General features: G+C 51.4%; 1 protein-coding gene across 1 annotated transcript in view; it reads left to right on the forward strand.

Annotated features, from left to right (window-relative positions):
• The window catches only part of INPPL1 (inositol polyphosphate phosphatase like 1), a 175,076-nt gene that overhangs the window by 86,818 nt on the left and 64,270 nt on the right, over positions 1-23,988 (forward strand). Inside the window, 8 exon segments of the mRNA XM_029601865.1 lie at positions 1,965-2,161; positions 3,665-3,782; positions 5,107-5,203; positions 16,029-16,167; positions 18,990-19,089; positions 19,513-19,601; positions 21,556-21,637; positions 23,259-23,348. Of these exon segments, the coding sequence (XP_029457725.1) occupies positions 1,965-2,161; positions 3,665-3,782; positions 5,107-5,203; positions 16,029-16,167; positions 18,990-19,089; positions 19,513-19,601; positions 21,556-21,637; positions 23,259-23,348 (912 nt within the window).

Here is a 23,988-nt window from a genome sequence, read left to right on the forward strand (position 1 = left end):
CTGGATCATCACCATTCCAAATCGCGTATGGTAGGCAATCCCTACTTCCATTACCTGTTTCTGTCACCATTCCATCGCCGGCGGCTCAATTGACGGCAATGGAACTCCAGAAGTTATGGGTTTGCACCTCAGAAATGTTGCAGAGGATATTACCTACCACAAATCGAGGGTCAAATCCAGTCTGGAGAAAGTAAAGAAGAAGAAATCCCTCTTCTAAAATCATCGATGAATCTGTCCTGCTTCAGAATTCCCAAGATATGGAGATTAAACAAAGAGGGACACTTCTAGTCACATTTGCCTTCTCCTCTGATAGGGATAATGTGTTAAGATTTTTCTTTCGATCACGTTTATTAACATTCTATGGGCAAAACATCTGGGTGTACCCAGATCTCACTAAAAGTGCACAGATCCGTCGGGAAAAAATGTCTTGCCCTTCGACAAGAGGTTTTATCTAAGATATCCCCTGTAGATGCTTGGTAAAATATAATAACGCAAATTATGTGTTCTTTGAACCAGACCAACTTAAAGGGCTTTTGGGCAATTCATCTTAAGCTCGCCGGTAAATATAAAATAATTGGAGTTTCTCAGTGTTTCTAACTTTATTTTTTATTTCCTGGACTTTACTCTAAATTTCTATGTCTCCCCCACATTTCCTTTTATTATAGGGGGTTGAAGGTGTGTTTCCTATGATTAACAGACGATGTTTGTATTTCTATTAATATTTTGTAAACCTCAATTTTCTGATGCAAGAGTCTTCTTGTTAAATATGTTAAATTGCAATAAAAATAAAATAAAAAAAAAGAAATGTTGCAGAGGCAGCCAAACAGTTCAGGAAATCAGCGGATGCCCATCAGAGACCTGCGTCTCAGTTCAAACCAGGAGACAGAGTCTGGCTTAGTACCCACCGTATCGGGCTTCGACTACCATCTATGCGCCTTGCTCCCAGATACATCGGGTCCTTTCCCATCACCTGGCAGATAGGTCATGGGACCAATCGGCTACTTTTATCTAATTCCTTGGGGGTCCACAACGTCTTCCATTTCTCCCTCCCTAAAGCCATTAATACTTTCTTGGTCTTCACGGAGACCAAAAATAATCCCCGGAGATTTCCTCCGAGACCGATACTACTTATCGGGTGAAGGACATCCTCAATCTCCGTCGATGAGGCAAAAGATTGGGAGTATCTCATATCTTGGGAAGATTACGGCCTTGAGGAAAACACCTGGGAACCTGCTTCCAATATTCTAGATAAGGTGACTTGGCCAGGCTCACACAGAGAGTCAGTGGCAGAGCAGGGATTAGAATGGAAGCACAGGGGGATAATGTGATTTGGTCCAGGATCAGTGGCAGAGCTGGGATTAGATTGGGTGCAAAATTGACTTGCTCCAGGATCACATAGGGAGTCGCTGGCAGAGCAGAGATTAGAATTGAGACACAAGGAGATAAACTGACTTTGCCCAGGATCACACAGAGAGTCCGTGGCAGAGCTGGGATTAGAACAGGAGATGACGTTTCTGCTCTGTGTCTCTAATGTCTGTATAGCACAAGATGATGGGGAATGGGAGAGGTTTAAGGCAGTGGCGAATTAACTGCTTTCTTACTGAAAGATCTCAAATGTTGTTTATTGGCACTCTGTTAAAAACGAGGCCCTCCCCGGAAGCCTCCTGTTTATTAACGCACTTGACGTTGTTCCCCCGAGTGGGGTTGCGACACGCGTGTGCTGCGATCAGTGAGTGTCGCGTCTCGCGGGTGTGTGCGCGCGCTGCGATCAGTGAGTGTCGCGGGTGTGTGCGCGCGCTGCGATCAGTGAGTGTCGTGTCTCGCGGGTGTGCGCGCGCGCTGCGATCAGTGAGTGTCGCGTCTCACGGGTGTGTGTGCGCGCTGCGATCAGTGAGTGTTGCGTCTCGCGGGTGTGTGTGCGCGCTGCGATCAGTGACTGTCGTATGCTCTTTCCTCTGGGACAGGAAGTGTGCCTCCTCACAAGAACATCACTTCCTGGTTCGGGTCCAAGGGCCTGGGCAAGACGCTGGACGAGATGTCGGTGACCATACCCCACGACATCTACGTGTTTGGGACCCAGGAGAACTCTGTGGGGGACAAGGAGTGGATTGACTTTCTGCGAGGGCTGCTTAAAGACTGCACAGAGATCGAGTACAGGCCGGTAGGTGGACGGGGGAGTGTTGAAGATGGGTGTTGGGGGCTGGGATGATGCACGGGCGTGGATTGGGATTTAATTACTCGCCTTTCCAAATCTGAGCTCAAGGCAAGTTACAGATTCAGAGAGATCCCCCTGCCTTAGGGGGCTTACAAGTCTGTTTGTGCATCTGAAGGCTGGCACTCAGACCCGGGGCAGAGACATCTGAAGCAATGCAGCTGGTACTAGAGCTTAGGATTAGGTAGTTTAGAAGCTGGACATAACTAGGTTTTAAGTTTATTAAACGCTATTGAAGTGTGCAAACCTGGAGGCCCGTGCAGGCATCGGTGCTGGAGGGTTGGATTTGATTCTGGCTGAAGTTCAGGTGTTTAGGCTTTGCCTTTCGCTGAGGTGCCAGTTTGCAGTTGGGGGTGGGGGTGGGGGGAAAGGAGCCGACCGGCATCCTGGTCCTGGTCCTGCCGACTTGGATTCCTTTCATACTCTTTTTGGTGCTGGAGATTGTAGATTCCCCCCCCCCCCCCCTAGGCTGTCCCCAGCAGCATCGGCTGTGCAGCTCTGGAAATGTCATAACCCCGAGTGAGGTGGAGCTAAAGGTCCCGGCCCCTCCATGAAGAGCAAGGGCGCGACAACCCCTAGGTAGGCACTCCAGAGCAGCTTTTAGAGAGAGAGAGAGAGGGAGCCTCCTCCTGTCCTTCTGGCCTGGGGCGGGCACCAGAGGATTGCAGAGGAAGCTGTGGGGCGATGGAAGCATTATGTGGGCGGGGGGAAGGGGGCTGAAGCTATCGCCCTACGTGATGTGCCTAAAGCAGGAACGTGTGCTGTGTGTGTCACGGGTGTGGGAGGAGGAGAGGGAGGGACAGTTCACCTGGAATGTCCTGAGGGGCCCCTTCCCTGCGCGGATTGGAGCACTGAAGTAGGAAATTAACTCACCTTCCAGGAAGTCTGACGTTGGTGTAAAATAAACGTGAGACGGGGGGGAGAGGTTGGCAGCCTGATTTTGGCCGAATGCCCAGTTCTGTGTGTTGTACCTGATCTGAGATTATTCTCCGTCTGGCGACAAAGCGCAGCAGCAGAAAGAGTCGAGCCACCCTTCACATACCCAACATTTTGAGGGGGGGCCAATGGCATCCCTTGCTTTCCCCCCCCGTGTGTGTGTGCATAGAAAGCATTTGCCTAGACGTTCTCTGCCTCGCTACTACGGAAATAAAGCACGCTTTCCTGAAGAGAGCCGACGCCGCACGTGTTCCCTGCTGCGAGTTGTGCCGCCCCTTGGCGTTGGCTTTGCTCATTTTGCGCCGTAAACGTTAGGCCCGAAAGTGCCGCACTCGAGGGGGGGTTTATCTGCCGTCATAGCTGCCCTCCTCACCACCACAGCCCCACCCTGCTGGAAACACCTCTCCTTCCTGAGAGAGCCAGTGCAGATGGTGGGGTCTGAGGCTGCCGCTAGCCCCACAGGTTGACGACTTCTCATTTGTGGATTGCTTGTGGTGTGTGTTTTTTTTGGTGCAGATTGCCATGCAATCCTTATGGAACATTAAAATCGCTGTGTTGGTGAAACCAGAACACGAAAACCGCATCAGCCACATTGGTACCTCCAGCGTGAAGACCGGCATCGCCAACACGTTAGGTAAGAATCAGCAGCAGAGTATTAGACCAACACCGGGCTTAAGTCGTGCTGGAGGCAGGGGGTAGACTAGATGATATCTTGAGGTCTCTTTTTCTGGTTTGGGTATTGATCTTTTGGAGGTTGAATTGTTGAGTAGTTGTCTGATTATTTCCTGATCTGTGGTATGACAGTTTGGCTATTAGTTTATTTGTAGAACAACTGTATATGATTTGTAGTGTAACTTCTGTTTTTGGTTGTTATCTTGATCTGTAGAGCCGCTGTGGTTTGGTTAATGATTGATTTGTAGAGTAAATCATTTTTCAAAGGGAAACTATACTTTTCTATGGGACAAAATTACTTGGAAAAGAATGTGCAAAGATTTGAAAACAAATCTATGTGAGTCATTTCCCTTTCCCTCAGTCCCGCTAAAAGTTTAGTAAGTGTCTGCATTTTTCACTGGCAGAGGAGGGCAATTTTCAAACTGGTCACTTTATCCGTATAAACGGCTTTGAAAATTGTCCTCTTTGTAGCTGTGTTTCGGTATTGGTTGACCTGTTGAAGGGCTGCATTTGGGCATGGTTGATCTCATGAAGGGGCAGTAGTTGGATATTGGTTGCTGTGTGGGGAGAGTAGTTTTCAAAGGACGTCTGCAGGCAAAATGTTTTATGCATTATGTACATCTTTGCCAGCCAACTTGTGTGCCATGTTACAAATTACCCACATGGTGGTTGTCTTTGGGTGGTGGTTGATCAGTTCCTGTGTTTTTGATTTATTGGTTCACCCAGTGAGGGGCTGTGTTTGGATATTGGTTAAACTGGTGAGTGCCAGTGTTTCGATATTAGTTGACCTAGTGAGGGGCTGTGTTTGGCTGTTGATTGAGCCAGTGAGGGGCTGTGTTTCGGTATTGGTTGACCTTATGAGTGCCAGTGTTTCGATATTAGTTGACCTAGTGAGGGGTTGTGTTTGGCTGTTGATTGAGCCAGTGAGGGGCTGTGTTTGGGTATTGGTTGACCTGGTGAGGGCCGGTGTTTGGATATTTGTAGTGCTGGCTGGGCCATATAATTCTTTGCAGCTTGGGGAATGTTTCCTGTGTTTCTAGATGTTCTGGACTAGACTGTCTTCAATACGGCTGCTTTGATTGCAGTTCCGTATGATTGCTTTTAGTAAATAGTGCCATGCCATCTGCTCTGGAGTCTGATAGACGCAGTAAAATAGGAGATATAAAGTCTGATTTGCTGTTAGTTTTCTTCTCTTAGCAACTCTTTCTGTGCGGGGGGGGGGGAGGGTAGGGGTTAGTAGAGGCTCTGTTTGGGTCGAGCTTGCCTAATCCTGTCCTGTTTTGCAGGTAATAAAGGTGCCGTGGGCATCTCCTTCATGTTTAATGGCACTTCCTTTGGGTTTGTGAATTGCCACCTGACTTCAGGCAATGAGAAGACGGCCAGGTGAGTGCGACCCGCCTAATGAGCAGAGCTTCCAAGCTCTTGGCACATTCGCTTTCTTATCTTCTTTCTCTCCCTGGCTTAGAGCTTTGACCTGGACTAGATTTAGGTGAACAATAGCTGTCCAGAGAGAGGGCAGCTCCGGCGCCTCGCCGAGCCCTCTCCTTTACTTATCCGCGCTGGCTTTTGCTCCCCATGCCGACCTCATCCCATAAATACTTGGGGTTCAGGAGCCAGCGGATCTGTTCCGGGCTCACAGTCCTGGAAGGGAAATTCCAAGCCAGTGCAATCGAGGAAGGTGTGGCGAGTCCAGCATGTCACAGGGAAGCACTTCCACCCTTTCTGAGCAGGTGAGCCCCCCAAGTAGAAAGAAAACCAGGTATGAAAAAGGCAGTTTAAAAAGTTTTTTATATGATAGGGAACTAGTGTGGAGAGGGACAGACTGCATGGCAAGTTATTACAGACCTGTAATCCTGTGCGTTACGAGACATATTCGAAAGTAACCCAAAGTGTACATAACGAATCCCTCACCGCCCCCTCCCGCAATACGTTTCCTGAAAAGTCCTCCAACAGCGATGGGCGGCACGGGAAAGACAAGGTCACATACGCGACGCTGGCAAAATGTTAATTTAACTCGCCTTTAATATGTCAGTGCCCAAGGAAGGAAACTTAGCCGCCTGCCTCTTCAAGCCTTCGATGGTCCTAACAAAGGTAGCGCCTCGGCCCGGCCGCATCTCTCTTTTTGACCACTTTTGTTTCTGGTGAGCTACCGGGTCGTTCCCTTTCTACCTGCGATGCCAAGGAAACGCTACAGCAGGGATCTTGGCTGGCCTCCCCTGTGACAAGTTTGCGCCGCGTCCCGCTGGTCTGACGGGTTTCCCGCAGGGTTCCAGCAGCCGCCATTGGTCCGGGAGAAGAGGGGAGCGCAGTGTGGGGCCAGCAGAAAATGACGACGTAGTGCCTGCGTCGCTTATCTAGAGGAGAGGACCCCCTGTGTCTCAGAAGCTGATTCAGTACTTCTTTTTATGTTAGTCCAATAAAAGATATTGTGTCCTATTATTATTATTATAAATTTAGCAGGAGTTTTAATCCAAGGTTCCTATACGTACCCAGATCAGTCCAGACTCCTCCCTGCCAGCAGATGGAGACAGAGAGGGTTTCACTGACACAGTACGTAACCCAGTGTGCCACCTGCAGTCCCTCAGTATTTCTCCGTCTCCAGCAGATGGTAGATGGTGTAAAACCTGCAGTCTGGAGAGAGAGAGAAAAAAAAAAAAGAGTAGAAGATACAATTTCTGGATACTTCCAGGGTGGTTGTGAGGTCCTGGTGGGGCCATCCTCCCTGGTTTGAGGTAGATGAGCAGAGGGTTGGTGACCTTTCTGATAGCTCAGTCTGGATGTCCGTGAGGTGGTCATCTGGTGGTTCAGCTCCCTCATACTGTGAGACAGCGATGGAGCCTGTCAGCACTTCTACACGCAAGCCTAGTGGAGCAGGGAAATATCCCTTTTATACAGTTTGTTCTGGGCTGGGTCGCTAAAGTTTGGCAAGAGGAGACTGATATAGCTAGTGGGATCTGGTTCTTTTCTGATCTGCCATGCGGCCTGCAACCTGAATCGCTTCTCGGCTTTTTGACTAGGATCAAGTGTAGTGACCTCTAAACCAAAGGAAAGTGTTAGTTTCTATGTATCTTTATTTATTCTCAAGAGAGTAAAAAAAAAAAAGAGAGAACAAGGAGCTAGTTACAGATAATAGCCACTGCTATTACTAGCATGGGATATACTTAGTTTTTGGGTACTTACCGGGTACTCATAGCCTGGATTGGCCACTGTTGGAAGCAGGATGCTGGGCTTGATGGACCCTTGGTCTGACACAGTACGGCAATTTCTTATGTTCTTATGTTCTAATTGGAGATTCCGAATTGGATAGTAGTCACCACTGATGCAATCCTTTCCGGATGGAGGCTAGCGTGGCAAGATCAGTCAGCGCAAGGCCAGTGGTTGAAACAGGAGGCTTAATGGCCTATCAATTGGTTTGAAACAAGAGTGGTGCATTTCGCATTGTTTGCCTATATGTCAAGATTATGTGGCCATCCAGTATGGATCCTTTCGGATAATGCAGTAACGGTGGACTACATCAACCATCAAGGCAGAATCAAGAATCAGGCAGTGACTCCAGAGGCTCCAGCTGGGCAGAGCAGCTCTTGGAGTGGCTGGCCGCATCTCACATCGCTGGAGTGAACAACATTCAGGTGGATTTTATCAGTTTGATAAAGGTAGACCCCAGGGAATGGGAACTGTTGGAGGCAGCGATGTATCTCATTTATGGAAGATGGAGGTATCCCGGCCAAAGAGAGCACCAAGGTATCAAGGTTTTACAGATGCTGAATAGAACTCGGTACAAAGGAATAGGAGCTCTGATGCTACCATGGATTCTTCTTTGTCTTCCCTCCCGTGGCCTCTGGTGGACAAGGGATTATAGCGAATAGAGAAACATCCGGGCAATGTGATCCTGGTTGCTCCAGAATGGCCACATCAACCATCCTTCCTAGATCTGATCAACATAACAATAGACTGGCCCCTGAGGTTTGGACATTGGTCAACTGTTTTCTACCAGGGCCCAGTATTTTTGGGTCAGGTGGCTCACTTCTGTCTCTCGTGGCTTCGATTCTGAGAGAAGATGTCTGAGATGAAGGAGATATTCCGAAGTGGTTATTTCCACCTTATTGCAGGCTAAGCGATCTTGTACATCCTTGACATATGTGTGAATTTGGAGGATCTTTGAGTCCTGGTCTGCTGTTGACAGAGTGCAGCCTCAGTCTGTTCAGGCTATGGTGTTACATATTTTTGCTTTTCTACAGAAAAGTTCTGGTCAAGGGACCGGCCTTTAACTCTCTGAGAGTCCAGGTAGTGACACTGGGTGGTCTCTGGGGTAAAATGCAAGGGTATCTTTTGTCCGCATGTCTGGATGTCATACAGTTCCTTCAGGGAGCTAAGATCTTGCGTCTTCAGGTGCAGAACATTTGTCCATTTTGGAATCTGAATCTAGTCCTTAGAGGATTATGCGAGGCTCGATTTGAACCACTACAATTAAGGACTTGACTCTTAAAGTGGTTTCCTTGGTGGCTATTTATTCAGCCAGGAGAATTTCGATGCTCCAGGTACTGTCGTGTCGAGATCCCTACCTTCTGCCTGAGGTAGTCTTGGGGTAGACTACCAACTTTTATGGATATGGATTCCTCTATGCTTCAGCGGGGGAGATTAGGCTCTTAGATTGGAGGCATGCATTATTGAAGTATCTAAAGGTTACTTATAATTTCTGTAGATAGGCTGACCTGTGTGTAGATTGGGTAACCTTTTTGTACTGTGGCAATAAGGTGTCTAAGGCTACAATTGTGCTGTGACTGAAGGAAGTGATCGAGTTGACTTACATTTCTAAAGGGGGGTTTATGGACACACTCAACACATTCTCAGGCAACTTCCTGGGCTATGTTACAATAGGCGTCTCCGCATGAAATGTGCTGGGAAGTTGTTGCACACTTTTGCTAGGCATTATCACGTAGATGTGGGGGATCCATGTGCTTTAGTTGGACTGTTCTACGAGGAGAGCTCTCCAGGTCTCACCCGAGTTAAGGGGAGCTTAGGTACATCCCAGGAGTCTGGACTGATCTGGGTACGAACAGGAAAGGAAAATTGGTTCTTACCTGCTAATTTTCGTTCCTGTAGTACCACAGATCAGTCCAGAGACCCACCTATTTACTGGGGGGAGAGTCCACTGCTCATACTGTTGCTGTGTATATAGCGCGAGTTATTGGAGGTTTATCAATGCTGATCGCTTATGTTAAATTGGGGAAACGAGTTTTCCATTGTCTTTTTGGGCAACTTCACCTTCTTCTAGCCTATTGGAGGGGAGCAAGTTTGCTTAGAAGTTTGCTTAGAAATTTAAGGTTGTTGCTGTCATCTTGGCTTGGGCACAGGTCAATACTGAGGGACTGCAGGTGGTACACTGGGTTATGTACAGTGTCGGTGAAACTTTCGTTGTCTCCATCTGATGGCAGGGAGGCAAAACCCAGGAGTCTGGACTTATCTGTGGTACTACAGGAATGAAAATTAGCAGATAAGAACCAATTTTCCTATGTAACACTTTTGTCTCCTCGCTGAGCTTGGACAGCAGGGCATTAATCCCAACCCTTCCCCATATGGTATAGGTTCTCAGTCACTGCCAAAAAGTCAAGACGAGACCATCCTTGGGTCACAGCTCAGGCCGCGCACTTAAATTTTATCCAATAATCTGAGAAGCTGTTAATATTCCCCACAACCGCATGTGAAATTGAGCCTTGGACTTGCCTGAGGCAATATTAAATGAGGCGTGTGTTCGGTTTTACAGGTAGGGTGAGCAGATTATTTACACTCCTGGGGCATGCCTGCTGTGGTCGTCGGGCACAAGGGCCCTAAGCAGAAACCAAAGAGTGGACCCTGGGATCCCTCACTCAGCTGTGATCCCAGGCAGTTGCCTTGCTTTGGACCTGCCCCAGCACTGGCCCTGATGGAGGTTGAGACAAGCGATGATAAGGGCTGTCTCTGAACCCTTGGAGAACTGAGAGGAATTCCTGGTTCGGGACTTACTAGGATTTTGATTCACTTACCTATGGCCATGAGGACAGGCCTGAGTTGGAAAAAAAAAAAAGAAAAGATGAATAAGTTAATATTAAATGAGGTATCTTCTGTTCCCTGTACGTACCTGGATCAGTCCAGACAGTGGGTTATGTCCCCAATCCAGCAGATGGAGTCAGCACAAGCTTTGAGGGGGCGTATCCATATATACTACTACCCCCTCTGCAGGAGTTCAGTATCTTCTGACTCCAGCAGATGCGAGTAGGGGAATCAGGCTTCCCCTCCTTTTCCTTCACTTTCTTGCTTGATTATGGCTTGTTGTTGTCTTTTTCTGTGGATCAAGTTTGTATCAAGTTTGTATTAAGTTTAAAAAAAAAAAAAAAAGGCAGAGTTCTTTCAACTTCTGGGGAGTGGCTTATCTTCCTTGTCTCTTCTCTGCGGCCTTGCTGTTTATTTCTCGTTGCAGCCAGGGGTAAGTTTGTTTTTCCTTTGTAGTTTTTTCCTTCACAGCTCAGCCCCCGGTGCCCGCGAAAGCCGGTGGAGCCGGCCTCTTCGCTCTTTACTCCCTCACCCGCGGCCATTTTACAGCTCCTCATGGGCTGCTGAGCCATTTAGGGAAAGATGTCTGGGGCGGGTCGTGTGGCCAGGAAGGCCCCCCCGCGGCACCCTCCTCTATTTTCAGACAGCGGGCAGTGCGGGCCGACCGGGCCCCCCCCGCAGCGGCGCCTTTGTGCGCGTGGCCCCCCCCCCGTGGCTTTTTTTTTTTCTTTTCTCCTGCAGCGATCCCGATGCCGCGGCCGTCCCGCTGTGCGGCCTGCGGAGACCCGGGGTCCCGGATTTCCCGGGAGGGCATCTGTGCACGATGCCTTCCCGGGGGGGAAGGTACCTCACAGTCCCTGACTGATTTCTCTTTTTTGCCCGGGCGGTGCGGGCCGGCCACTCCGCCATTTTTGGCGGGAACGGCGGCCATTTTACATTCTGAGCGCCCTGAGGCGCAGGCCACGAGGGGGAACGGATCCCTGGAGGCCACGAGGGAGAACGGATCCCTGGAGGACTCTACCAGCGGGGGTGTTCCCCCGATTTTGGTGCAGGAACCAAGCACCCAGAGCCAGGGAGCAGGAACCACGCCGCCCCCGAAGCGCACCCGAGCAGGCCGGGGTTCTCTCCGGAGTTTATCCTGCTCATGCATACCGCTTATCTGCAGGGGCTGGAAGCACCTGTGGGCCCCCCCCCCCCCCCTCCTAAGATCCCTCGGATGTCGCCCTCGACGCCGGCCCCCCCCGACCCTCCGGGAGTGGGGGCCTCCCGCCTTCCTACCCGGGTCCGATCCACGCCCGCGGCAGTGGGGGCGGTGCCAGACCCAGCGGGACATGGACTTGACCTCCCGGACGGGGGACAAGGGGACGGCACACAGGAGGGGGATGATCCGCGTACCCTACGCCTCTTCCAGAGGGAAGAGCTGGACGACCTCATCCCGCAGATCATCCAAGAATTAGATTTGGATCCGCCACCAGACCCGCCTGCCCCAGTAGCTCCCGCTGTCATCACTTCTTCAAGGAAGGGAGATCCTGTCCTGGCGGCACTCCGGCCGAGGGCTCGGGCTTTTCCCATTCATGACTCGTTTTTACAACTTCTCACCAGGGAATGGGACACCCCGGAGGCCTCCCTGAAGAGCAGCCGGGCTATGAAAAAGCTGTACCCGCTCCCCGAAGATTTTCTGGACCTCATCAAGGTCCCAAAGGTGGACTCCGCAGTGTCGGCGGTCACGAAGAGGACGACTATCCCAGTGACGGGAGGTGCGGCGTTGCGGGACACACAGGATCGTAAGTTGGAAGTTTTCCTTAAGCGGGTTTTCGAGGTCTCCGCTCTGGGTATGCGGGCGGTGATGTGCAGTTCGCTTGCCCAGCGGGCTAGTCTCCTTTGGGTGCAACAACTCCTCACGTCTCAGAACCTGCCGTCCGATGAGGCTGCCCAGGCAGATCGGCTAGAAGCCGCAGTGGCGTATGGGGCGGACACCTCGTACGACCTTTTTCGGGTCCTCACAAGATCCATGGTTTCGGTAGTGGCAGCACGCCGACTACTGTGGCTACGCAATTGGGCGTCTGATACGTCCTCTAAGTCCAGTCTGGGCTCTCTTCCCTTCAGGGGCAAGTTCCTCTTCGGGGAGGATTTGGACCAGATCATCAAGTCCCTGGGGGAGAACGCTGTTCATCGGCTGCCGGAGGATAGGTTTCGACCATCCAGAGCGTTTTCTTCTTCTCGGACCAGAGCCAGAGCGCAACGGCGCTACAGGGGTTACAGACAGACGGGCTCCCGGCCATCCGCCCCCAGGTCTCAGCCCTGGTTGCGCGCCTTCCGCGGGCATCGGCCCGCACGCACTACTCCCGGAACCGGGAACCCCTATACCAAGTCTTCACAATGATGCCAGTCTCGCCCACTCCCCTGTCCCCAGGATTGGGGACCGACTAACGTATTTCTAAGCGGAGTGGGCACGGATCACCTCGGACCAGTGGGTCCTGGATACCATAAAACACGGCTACGCATTGGAATTTGTCCGCCCCCCGCAGGGAAGGTTCATCTTTTCCCCCTGTGGCTCGGACCTCAAGAGAGGAGCGGTGCAGCTGACTCTGGACAGACTCCGGGAGATAGGCGCTACTGCGCCCGTGCCCTTCGGAGAGGTGGGCTCGGGCCACTATTCCATCTATTTCGTCGTACCAAAGAAGGACGGTTCCTTCCGGCCTATCCTAGTCCTCAAGGAAGTCAACAAATCCCTTCGAGTCGTTCGGTTCCGCATGGAAACGCTCCGGTCAGTGATTGCGGCGGTGCATCGGGGGGAGTTCCTCGCCTCCCTGGACTTAACGGAGGCCTACCTGCACATTCCCATCCGCCCGGACCACCACAGTTTCCTTCGTTTCAAAATTCTGGACCAGCATTTTCAGTTCACGGCTCTCGCGTTTGGATTGGCGCCGGCGCTGCACACCTTCACCAAGATCATGGTAGTTGTGGCGGCAGCTCTCCGGAAGGAGGGCATCCTGGTTCATCCTTATCTGGACGATTGGCTCCTCCGGGCGAAGTCATTCGATCATGGACGCTCAGCGGTGACTCGAGTAGTACGGTTTCTACATTCCCTGGGATGGGTAGTGAACTTCTCCAAGAGCTCCCGCATGCCCTCGCAACGCTTGAGTTTTTTTTTTGGGGGCAACTTTCGACACCCTACTGGGCAAAGTTTTTCTGCGCCAGGACAAAGCTCAATCCTTGCGGGATCACACACGACGGTTCTCTGCGTTACCAGAGCCCACCTCCTGGGACTACCTGCAACTCCTGGGAGTGATGGGGTCCACCATCGACCTTGTACCTTGGGCTTTCGCGCACCTCAGGACCTTACAGTGGGCGCTCTTCTCCCATTGGAAACCAGTATTGCAGGACTATCAGATGATTCTCCCGCTCCCACAGAATGCCAGGGACAGTCTGGGCTGGTGGTTGGATCCGCCGAACCTGGCCCGTGGCATGTCCCTCGATCTGCCAAATTGGGTGGTGGTGACCACCTATGCCAGTCTAGCAGGCTGGGGTGCAGTCTGCGATCGAAGCGCCACGCAGGGGACGTGGTCCACGGTGGAGGCGAAGTGGTCAATCAACCGTCTGGAAACCAGAGCGGTCCGGCTAGCTCTGCGACATTTCCTCCCGCTTCTTTGGAACCGAGAAGTCAGAATCCTATCGGACAACGCTACCACCGTGGTCTACATCAACCGACAAGGAGGCACGCGCAGCCCGCAGGTCGCGCTCGAGGCGGCGCTGCTGATGCAATGGGCGGAGCGTCATCTCGTCCGGCTAGCAGCCTCGCACGTCGCCGGTGTGGACAACGTCCAGGCGGACTTCCTCAGTCGTCAACTGCTGGACCCGGAGAGTGGTCTCTCTCCGACAAAGCAATGCAACTTCTCGTCCATCGGTGGGGGGCCCCCCACTTGGATCTGATGGCGTCCGCTCTCAACGCCAAGGCTCCACGCTTCTTCAGTCGCCGGAGAGAGCGCGGAGGGAGTGGATGCCCTGGTCCTCCCGTGGCCGCCATATCTTTCTTTTCCACCATGGCCCCTGGTGGGCAGGATGCTCCGCAGAATAGAAAGCCATCAGGGGACCGTGGTTTTCGTCACCCCAGAATGGCCCAGGCGACCCTGGTTTGCGGACCTGCTACAGCTGGTGATCGACAGGCCAATCAGGCTGGGGCACCTCCCCCAGCTCCTACATCAGGGCCCGGTATTTTTCGAGCAGGCAGAATTCTTCTGTCTTGCAGCCTGGCTTTTGAGAGGCGCCGCCTCCGGCGTCGGGGCTACCTGGAGGCGGTAGTATCCACGCTATTGCGGGCACGAAAGACATCGGCCTATGTTCGAGTCTGGAAGGTGTTCGAGCTGTGGTGTACCAGCCAGGCCACGAGACCCGCTAAGGCTTCTGTACCTCAGATCCTTCAGTTTCTACAGGCGGGGGTGGAAAAAGGGCTCGCCTATAATTCACTACGGGTTCAGGTGGCCGCCCTTGGTTCGCTGTTGAGCGATGGGGGCTCTCTTCTACAGTATCCTGACATTGCTCGTTTTCTCAAGGGTGTCAAGCATATGCGTCCTCCGTTACGGGACCCTTGTCCCTCCTGGAGTCTTAACCTTGTGCTTTGCTCCCTGTCGGGACCACCGTTCGAGCCGCTGCGCAGCGCAACGATAAAGGATCTCACTCTCAAGACTGTATTTCTTGTGACCATCTGTTCCGCTCGATGCATCTCGGAGATGCAGGCTCTGTTATGTAGAGAGCCCTATCTCCGTTTCTCCGACTCTGGAGTTTCGCTTCGCACCGTTCCCTCCTTCCTTCCGAAGGTGGTTTCTGCATTCCATGTGAACCAGACGGTGGAGTTGCTGTCCTTCTCTTCCTCAGAGCCGAAGTCTCTCCGTCTCTTGAATGTCAAGCGCACTCTGCGCCTCTATCTGGAGGCTACAAATGAGTTCCGAACCTCTGACCATCTCTTTGTACTCTGGGCCGGTCCTAAGAAGGGGTCTCAGGCCTCGAAGACTACCATTGCCAGATGGCTGAAGGCCGGCATTGCTGCTTCTTACATTGGGGCGGGTCGGACTCCCCCACCCGGAATCGTAGCGCATTCTACACGTTCTCAGGCGGCTTCCTGGGCGGAGGTTCGCTCGGTATCCTCGCAGGAAATTTGTAGGGCAGCCACCTGGAAATCGTTACACACGTTCTCGAGGCACTATCGTCTGCACCTCGCCTCTTCGGTCTCTGGACACTTTGGCGAGCAGGTTCTCCGAGCAGGCCTCGCAGGACCCCACCCGATTTAGGGAAGCTTGGGTACATCCCACTGTCTGGACTGATCCAGGTACGTACAGGGAAAAGAAAATTATTATTTACCTGCTAATTTTCGTTCCTGTAGTACCATGGATCAGTCCAGACGCCCACCGCGTTTGGGTTCTTGATCCTGCTCAGCTCTGCGCTGCTTCTTGCTCGCAGTGTTCTGTGTCTTCACAGTTGTTTCTTTTCGCTGTTTTTCACAGCTCCCTACAAGTTGGTAGGATGTTTGCAGTTACTTGTTGCGGTTACAATTGTTTTCATTATCTGTTTCCACAAACTTGATCCTTTGGGGGTTTCTACTCGGGCTTTGATATACTCGATACTGAACTCCTGCAGAGGGGGTAGTAGTATATATGGATACGCCCCCTCAAAGCTTGTGCTGACTCCATCTGCTGGATTGGGGACATAACCCACTGTCTGGACTGATCCATGGTACTACAGGAACGAAAATTAGCAGGTAAATAATAATTTTCTTGTGCCTCCGATGTCTGGAGGGAAAACCGCTCCATATGCGACATTGTTTGATATTTTGAAAGGGAAACTGGATAATTTCATGAATGTTGGGAGTGTTGTTGGGTGCAGTGTGGGATTGGTTTCTGTAGAGAGTTAGAAGATGATCCAGCAACCCAACAACTCTGCTCTCTGCATTAACAAACCCGAAGCTTTTGGAAGTGCTCCCGAAAGTTTCCCCCTTTTAAACGGGCATGATCGTAATAAAGGTTTCTTATTTGCTGGCTGTGTTTGAATGGCTTGTGGTTTTGCTGGGCTGACGCCGCACTCCCTCTGCGATTCTGGACCGGTTTGCAGCTCACCCAGGCGATGGGGTAGCGTTGCGCCGTCGGACCCAGGTAATAATTCTGGCTTCTCTCATCCTCTCTAGGCGGAACCAGAACTATCTGGACATCTTGCGCTTGCTGTCCCTCGGAGACAAGCAGCTCAGTTCCTTCGACATCTCTCTCAGGTTCACCCATCTCTTCTGGTTTGGGGATCTCAACTACCGCCTGGACATGGACATCCAGGTGAGGGGTGTGCTCCCTGACGCCTGTCACTCAGGGAGGAGGCTTGGGGGATGCAAGGAGAATGGACCTGAGGACCAGGGATGTGTCTGAGCTCTTCCTCTGTGTTGCTCCTTGCCTGGTCCGGGTAATGCTCGTAGCCGTCTCTAGAACATGTTCCTGAATTGTGTCGTAAAGTTGCCGGGTGCCTTGATCTTGTACAAGGTAAAGAATGTTTCTTAAGTAAAAGATGATCTTCCCTGGTCCTGGCCCCCAGCTTAGCTCCTAGCCCTGTCTGTTGTGTCAGTCGGGGACAGCTGGGATCAGGTGCACCTCGGAGGTGACATGCTTGATCTCAGGACAGGAGGGAAGGGGACTGTTGCTGCCGTGACGGTTCTTGCAGACGGATGATCTCGGAGGGCGTTATCTCTTCAGCCCTGGGTAGCCAACGATGGTTCCTGCTGCCCCCGGGGCTTGCTGTCTTGAGTGGGGGAAGAGGGAATTTATAAAGGGGAAAATCTATCGGATATACATAATCTGGCATTTAATTTCATCAGAGTAATATTTTCCAAGAAGAGAAAATCATGTCCTGCAAGCAGTTACCTTGCTGAAGTTTCAGATGGGAGCTGAAATGGATTTGCAACACTTTAACTGGAAATTTTTTTTGTTTGTTTTTTTTAATTTTGAGCTGCATTGAAGGGTTTAACAGGTATTCCTTAATTTGCTGGTAAGCATTTGAAGATGAAAAGCCAGGGGTCCCTAATCCAGAAGGCCCCAGATTTCAGCATAAGGAAGAGGTATTGGCAGTCTAGCATGGGGTCAATGGGCAGTGGCCCAGTCATTCTCACTGCGTGCCCTCAAGCCATGGGTAGCAATGAGAGAGTGGACAGAGGGAGGGAGGGAGAAGAATCCAGCAAAGGCCCAGGCAGAGGAAGCACAACATAAATAGAGCACTAGGGCCAAGAAATAGGCACATTGATTTGGGGAGGGGGGGGGGGGGAATCCAGAGAGCACCGTGGCTTTAACTTGAAAAAAACTTGCTTTTAAAAAAGGTTTTTACGTTTTCTTCTATTGAAAGTGCGTGACAAATAATCAAGATAGCAGCACTGACACATCTGATTACTTATATGTACTCCATACATCAAAAGCAATAAACTGGGAAAACCCAAACGAATGTGAAAGCACACACACCAAAAGCAATAAACTGGGAAAAATGTAAAGCACACTCTATGCTTATGGCCAGGGATACAAGAACACTTAGACTCAGTAGAAAGTATAATTTCTTTTTATTAATCAGTATAAGTGTTCTCGGGAGATACTGGGTACTGGATGCTCTTTGTCTGACAAACTGACCAGCATCTCGTCGTATACAGGAAGTGATCCTTCTTTTATAGATAACATACAATATTGTGGAAGCTTCTAGACCTGCATGACTGCCCAAAGAATCATTTACATAAGTTGTGATGTCAAATGCATGATTAGATCATCCCTAACTACTCCTGATTAGTTTCCCCCAGGACTTGTAGTCCATTTACCATGGCTTTCTTTGTTCTGTTAAACTCTTACTGGTCAAGAAAGCACACACCAAAATCAATAAACTGGGAAAACCCAAACGAATGGGAGAGCACACGCCAAAAGCAATAAACTGGGAAAACCCGAGCGAATGGGAGAGCACACGCCAAAAGCAATAAACTGGGAAAACCCGAACGAATGGGAGAGCACACGCCAAAAGCAATAAACTGGGAAAACCCGAACGAATGGGAGAGCACACGCCAAAAGCAATAAACTGGGAAAACCTGAACGAATGGGAGAGCCACGCCAAAAGCAATAAACTGGGAAAACCCAAACAAATGGGAGAGCACACGCCAAAAGCAATAAACTGGGAAAACTCAAACAAATGTGAAAGAGTGCTCTTTTGTGATGTTTCTTACTGAAAAGGTGATTGTGATCTACATTGGTTGTGATTTTCTGCCAGATTACTGACAGGACAGGCTCCAACCCAGTACCTTTTTTATTTAGAAAATTATCATGATTGTCTTATACCAATGCTAATTTATTCATGACTGCCTTATACCAACGCTTAATTTGTATCTAGTTTCTCTGTATTGCCTGTTTTACTTGCACATGTTTATCACGGTTCCCTTATTAATGTTCTCCTTGTAACTCGTTCCATGTAAAGCTTGTTGCTATGTTCAGTTATCTGTGAACCGGGATGATGTTCCCAACGTATCCCGGTATATAAAAACACTTAAATAAATATCACTGATCTATGCCGTGATCCTTTGCTTAAAGCTGGAATATAAAGAAATCAGACCTAACCACTAGCTTTAAAATGCCCTATGCACTTTATTGGAAATCCTGTGGCAGGATTGAATTGTTGACTTGGCCATGAGCGTCCAGCTCTGGAGCTCTGGCCGCTCTGTTTGTTTCTTTACTGTGAGCATTTTTGGTACTGGTGCTTTGGCCCACTTTGGTTTCCTTGATTTTTAAGGGACTTGGGTTCTGAAGTTCTGTTGCTTCCAGATGTTTGTAAAAAAAAACAAAAAAAACAACCCAAAAAACCCCACAGCATCCATGGTGTCAGCCCGTGCTGTGGGCGGGAGAGACCGTGCTGGCTCCGGCATACGTGATGGGACCTGCTTAGGTAGAGCTGAGGTGGGTGGCGAGACTCCTCCTGCAGGGGTGAGGATCTTTGCTAAGATGTCAGCGGAGGGTCGTGGCTGCCGTGTTATCAGAGTCCCTCCTCTCCCTGAAGCGCACGCGAGCAACTTTACTGGGGTGAAGGAACCGGAGCGAGGTTCTGGGTAAACTTCTGAGCGGGCCTCTCTTCTGGTCTTGCCTTTCAGGAGATCCTGAACTACATCAGCCGCAAGGAGTTTGAGCCGCTGCTGAAAGTCGATCAGCTAAATCTGGAGAAGGAGAAGCACAAGATCTTCCTCAGATTCAGTGAGAGCACCAGGGGACGGACGAGGAGGGATGGATAAGCACTTAGGGAGCGGGCTGGATGGGGGGGGGGGTCTCTGCAGGAAACTAGAGGGGAAGGATTGGGTCTTTAGTGAGCAGCAGGGGCTGGGCTCGGAGATGAGGGGGGTGGATTTTTAATTCAGATTTAGCTCCTGCCCTTTCATTGGCAGCTCAAGCTGAGTTAGGGGTCTCTGCCGGAAGTGAAGGAGGAAGGGGGTAAGGAGCCTGGGGCTCAGCAGGGAGGATCTGCATTTGTTTGCTAGGAAAATTTGTGGCACAACGCCCGTGTGGTTCCGCACTAGCGTGGGGTTTTAGAGAGGCCACGTTTAGAGCGCAGGGTCTGCTCAGCACACTGGGCTTTTCTTTGCTCCTTCATCAGGCCTGAAATTGGTTTCGTTTTTTCAGATGAGGAAGAAATCATGTTCCCGCCCACATACCGCTACGAGAGAGGATCCCGGGACACCTACGTGTGGCAGAAACAGAAACCTACAGGGGTAGGTGCTGTGTGAACAGGACTCATTGTTCAGCATTGGGAAATGGTCTGTGTGAGCAGGGACTGAGGGGGCTGTGGGGTCAAGGGTCATTATACAGCACCAGGGGATTGTCTGTGTGAGCAGGGGCTGTGGGGTCAAGGGTCATTATACAGCATTGGGAAATTGTGTGAGCAGGGACTTGAGGGGCAGTGGGGTCAAGGGTCATTATACAGCACCAGGGGATTGTCTGTGTGAGCAGGGACTGTGAGGGGGCTGTGGGGTCAAGGGTCATTGTACAGCATTGGGAAATTGTCTGTCTGAGCAGGGACTGAGGGGGCTGTGGGGTCAAGGGTCATTATACAGCACCAGGGGATTGTCTGTGTGAGCAGGGGCTGTGGGGTCAAGGGTCATTATACAGCATTGGGAAATTGTGTGAGCAGGGACTTGAGGGGCAGTGGGGTCAAGGGTCATTATACAGCACCAGGGGATTGTCTGTGTGAGCAGGGACTGTGAGGGGGCTGTGGGGTCAAGGGTCATTGTACAGCATTGGGAAATTGGTCTGTCTGAGCAGGGACTGAGGGGGCTGTGGGGTCAAGGGTCATTATACAGCACCAGGGGATTGTCTGTGTGAGCAGGGGCTGTGGGGTCAAGGGTCATTATACAGCATTGGGAAATTGTGTGAGCAGGGACTTGAGGGGCAGTGGGGTCAAGGGTCATTATACAGCACCAGGGGATTGTCTATGTGAGCAGGGACAGTGAGGGGGCTGTGGGGTCAAGGGTCATTGTACAGCATTGGGAAATTGTCTGTCTTGAGCAGGGACTGAGGGGGCTGTGGGGTCAAGGGTCATTATACAGCACCAGGGGATTGTCTGTGTGAGCAGGGGCCGTGGGGTCAAGGGTCATTATACAGCATTGGGAAATTGTCTGTGTGAGCAAGGGACTTGAGGGGCAGTGGGGTCGTGTACAGCTCTACAAGGTTGCCTTGAGAAAAAAAAAAAAAGGCCCTGGATTTGGATCTAAATTACTCGCTTTTCCAAACCTATGCTCAAGGCAAGTTAGAAATTAGGCACCACAGGAAGGTCCCTGCCCCAGAGGGCTTACACATATAAGTTGTAAGCAGTGGAGGGTGAATCACAGGGAGCATCGCCGGGAGAAGCGGGGTTTGAACCCTGGTTTCCCTGGTTGTCCGCTCGCTGCCCTAATCGCTGGCTGCCTTCTTCAGTCTACTGAAGGGCAGTGAGGTCGCCCAAGTGGCTCCCGGTCACCAGTCTGGATCCTCTCAGTGTGTCTGTGGGCCTTGTGCTGTTTTCTTTAGAGACCTGGACTGACGGGAATAAAATGGCTAATGGAGCAGCCTGCCCCCTTGACCTGGAGCCAGTGAACGGTGGTTTCCTCAGCACCTGAGGAACGCTTTGGGTGCCGCTGACCTTCCAGTGCCCAAACCTGGTGTTAAATCCGGGAGAAAGCAGGAGCTGCTTGGAGAGAGCCGGAGAATGGCCCGTGCTGTCGGCCCACGGACTCTGGACACGGCAGCTCCTCGCGTGGGGAGGAGCTGCTGGAACTCGCTCTTTCTGTGGAGTTTCCCTGTGTTGTTTCTCAGCTGCCCCTGCTTTTGTTTAGATTTGCAAAACCCCCCTGTGGGTGCTGAAATGCGTTTGTCGCGTGCGGTGCAGCTCAGACCGTGCCTGTATAATTTGTAAATGTCTTTCCGAGCTCCTCTCTGGGCTGGTGCGCAGATCTCCTGCCTTGAAACACAAAGCCGGGAGCAAGGTGCACCCTGACGCTCACCTAGCAAAAGGGTCCTGGATCCTCCTTACATCTCTGCCACTCATTTTATTTTTTTTAAATGCACCTCCCTTGGTTTGCCAGTGACGTCCTCCCTGTATGTGACCCGCCCTGTGTCCGTTCACGTCTCTTGTGGTGATTTCCCCTTGGGGCTCCCAGTCCTGACCCTGTCCCCACTGCGTCCTCTCAGGTGCGAACCAACGTGCCTTCCTGGTGTGATCGAGTGCTGTGGAAGTCCTACCCGGAAACTCACATTATCTGCAATTCCTACGGTAAGTGACCCCGCAGCCTAAGCAGTGTCCGGCAGCTGGAAAAGAGAGACGCTGAATCCAGACCAGCGAAGAGCGCACTCTCACTGAGTCTTGAGAGAAACTGAATCCCGAATGAGGGAGCAGTGTGCGACCCACAGAGGACCTGAGAGGAGGAAGCACCCACTGACTCAGGATCAGGGGTCTGTGCAGCTCCCGCAGAGCCCTGAGAGGGGAGGGAAGGACACACGGAGTCAGGATCAGGGAAGAGGGTGAGAGGACACAACAGAAGTACAGACCAGGGATGTGTGTGACTTCCCAGAGCTCTGAGGGTGAGAGAGGGACACAATGGAAGACCGGATCAGGGATGAGTGTGAGAAAAGGAGGCACGGAGTCAGGATCAGGGATGAGTGTGAGAGAAGGACACACGGAGTCAGGATCAGGGATGAGTGTGAGAGAAGGACACACGGAGTCAGGATCAGGGAAGAGGGTGAGAGAAGGACACATGGAGTCAGGGTCAGGGATGAGGGGGAGGGACGGACACACGGAGTCAGGATCAGGGAAGAGGGTGAGAGAAGGACACAGTGGAAGTCCGGATCAGGGATGAGTGTGAAAGAAGGACACACGGAGTCAGGATCAGGGAAGAGGGTGAGAGGACACAACAGAAGTACAGACCAGGGATGTGTGTGACTTCCCAGAGCTCTGAGGGTGAGAGAAGGACACAGTGGAAGTCCGGATCAGGGATGAGTGTGAAAGAAGGACACACGGAGTCAGGATCAGGGAAGAGGGTGAGAGAAGGACACATGGAGTCAGGATCAGGGAAGAGGGTGACCCTACAGATCTCTGAGGGTGAGAGAAGGACACGACAGAGTACAGACCAGGGATGTGTGTGATTTCACAGAGCTCTGAGGGTGAGAGAAGGATACAATGGAAGTTCAGATCAGGGATGAGTGTGAGAGAAGGACACACAGAGTCAGGATCAGGGATGAGGGGGAGAGAAGGACACACGGAGTCAGGATGAGTGTGAGAGAAGGACACACTGAGTCAGGATCCAGGGACGAGTGTGAGAGAAGGACACACGGAGTCAGGATCAGGGATGAGTGTGAGAGAAGGACACACTGAGTCAGGATCAGGGATGAGTGAGACCCCGCAGAGCTCTGAAGATGAGGAGATAATAATCTGGATCAGGAATTAGTGTGATCACATAGTTCTGAGAGGGAAGGACATAGGTTCTAGGTCAGGAACGAGTGTGACCACACTGAGGCCTGTGAGCGAGGGAAGGATGTGTTGAGTGTAACCCTGCAGAGCCCTGAGAAGGAGGGAAGGGCACATGGAATCTGGATCAGAGGTTAAGGTTTCACTACAGAGCCCCGAGAGGGTGGAAAGGATAGGACAAAGACCGGATTTGGAATTAGCCTGACCCTAATAGGCTGGAGGCAGAAGTGTATTGGTTTGATGAGAGTTCACAAGCGTCCAGCTTTTGGAGCATTAAAATATGAGTGGATTCAGAAAGCTGGCGAGTGCCCCCTCCCCTGTGCTCAGTGTGTGACCTCGCTCGGCGCTGTGCCTTGGACCCTAGAGCTGTGTGGTCTCTGACTGGCCCCCCCCCCCAGCAGTCTGTCAGTAACGAGCCTTCTTATTTCAGGGTGCACTGATGACATCACGACCAGCGACCACTCCCCTGTGTTTGGAACCTTCGAAGTCGGGGTGACGTCTCAATTTGTCTCTAAGAAAGGTCAGAGGACGAGACCCTGTTACTCTTCTCTTGAGCCGAATTGTGTGTGTGGGGGTTGTCTCTCTTGCAGGTGCCAAGCTCCGTGCTTTCGGCTGAGGGTACCCTTAACGTGCTGTAGTTCTCTCCCTGGCCTTCCTTTAAGCGGGCGGCTGGGAGCAGACAGACATGGAGGGAGGGAGGAGGAGCCGGGATAAGTTTTGCATTTCATTTTTTGCCCGCCGAGGGGTTGAGCAATTTAATGTGGTTGGACCCCTTTTCTGCAGCATTGAGAGCTTGTTTTAAGTTTCTGATGTAGCCACGCCCCTGGATAATAGCCGGAAGGAGCCACAGCTGGTCGTAAATCAAAGACTGAACAGCTGGCTGGAAGGGGGGGCCGAGTGGCAGCACTGAGTTGATCCCTCCTTCACTGATGCATTAGATGCTGTGAGGCTGAAGGGAGAATTCCCCCCTGAATCCCCACCCTCCTGTCGTGCAAAGCTCATTTGCAGAAGGCAGGCCCTGGCTGGCCCATTGAGACTCAGCTTTTAAAGCTATAACACTTTTTTATTTTATGCGGCTCTTCTGGTGGCTGGAGTTCCTCAATCTGTGGGTCTTTCTCAGGTGTGTTTCTGTGCCAGTAAACTGTAATGCATTGTTTCCT

Source organism: Rhinatrema bivittatum, chromosome 5 (assembly GCF_901001135.1).
Source record: "Rhinatrema bivittatum chromosome 5, aRhiBiv1.1, whole genome shotgun sequence".
Taxonomy (NCBI): Eukaryota; Metazoa; Chordata; class Amphibia; order Gymnophiona; family Rhinatrematidae; genus Rhinatrema; species Rhinatrema bivittatum.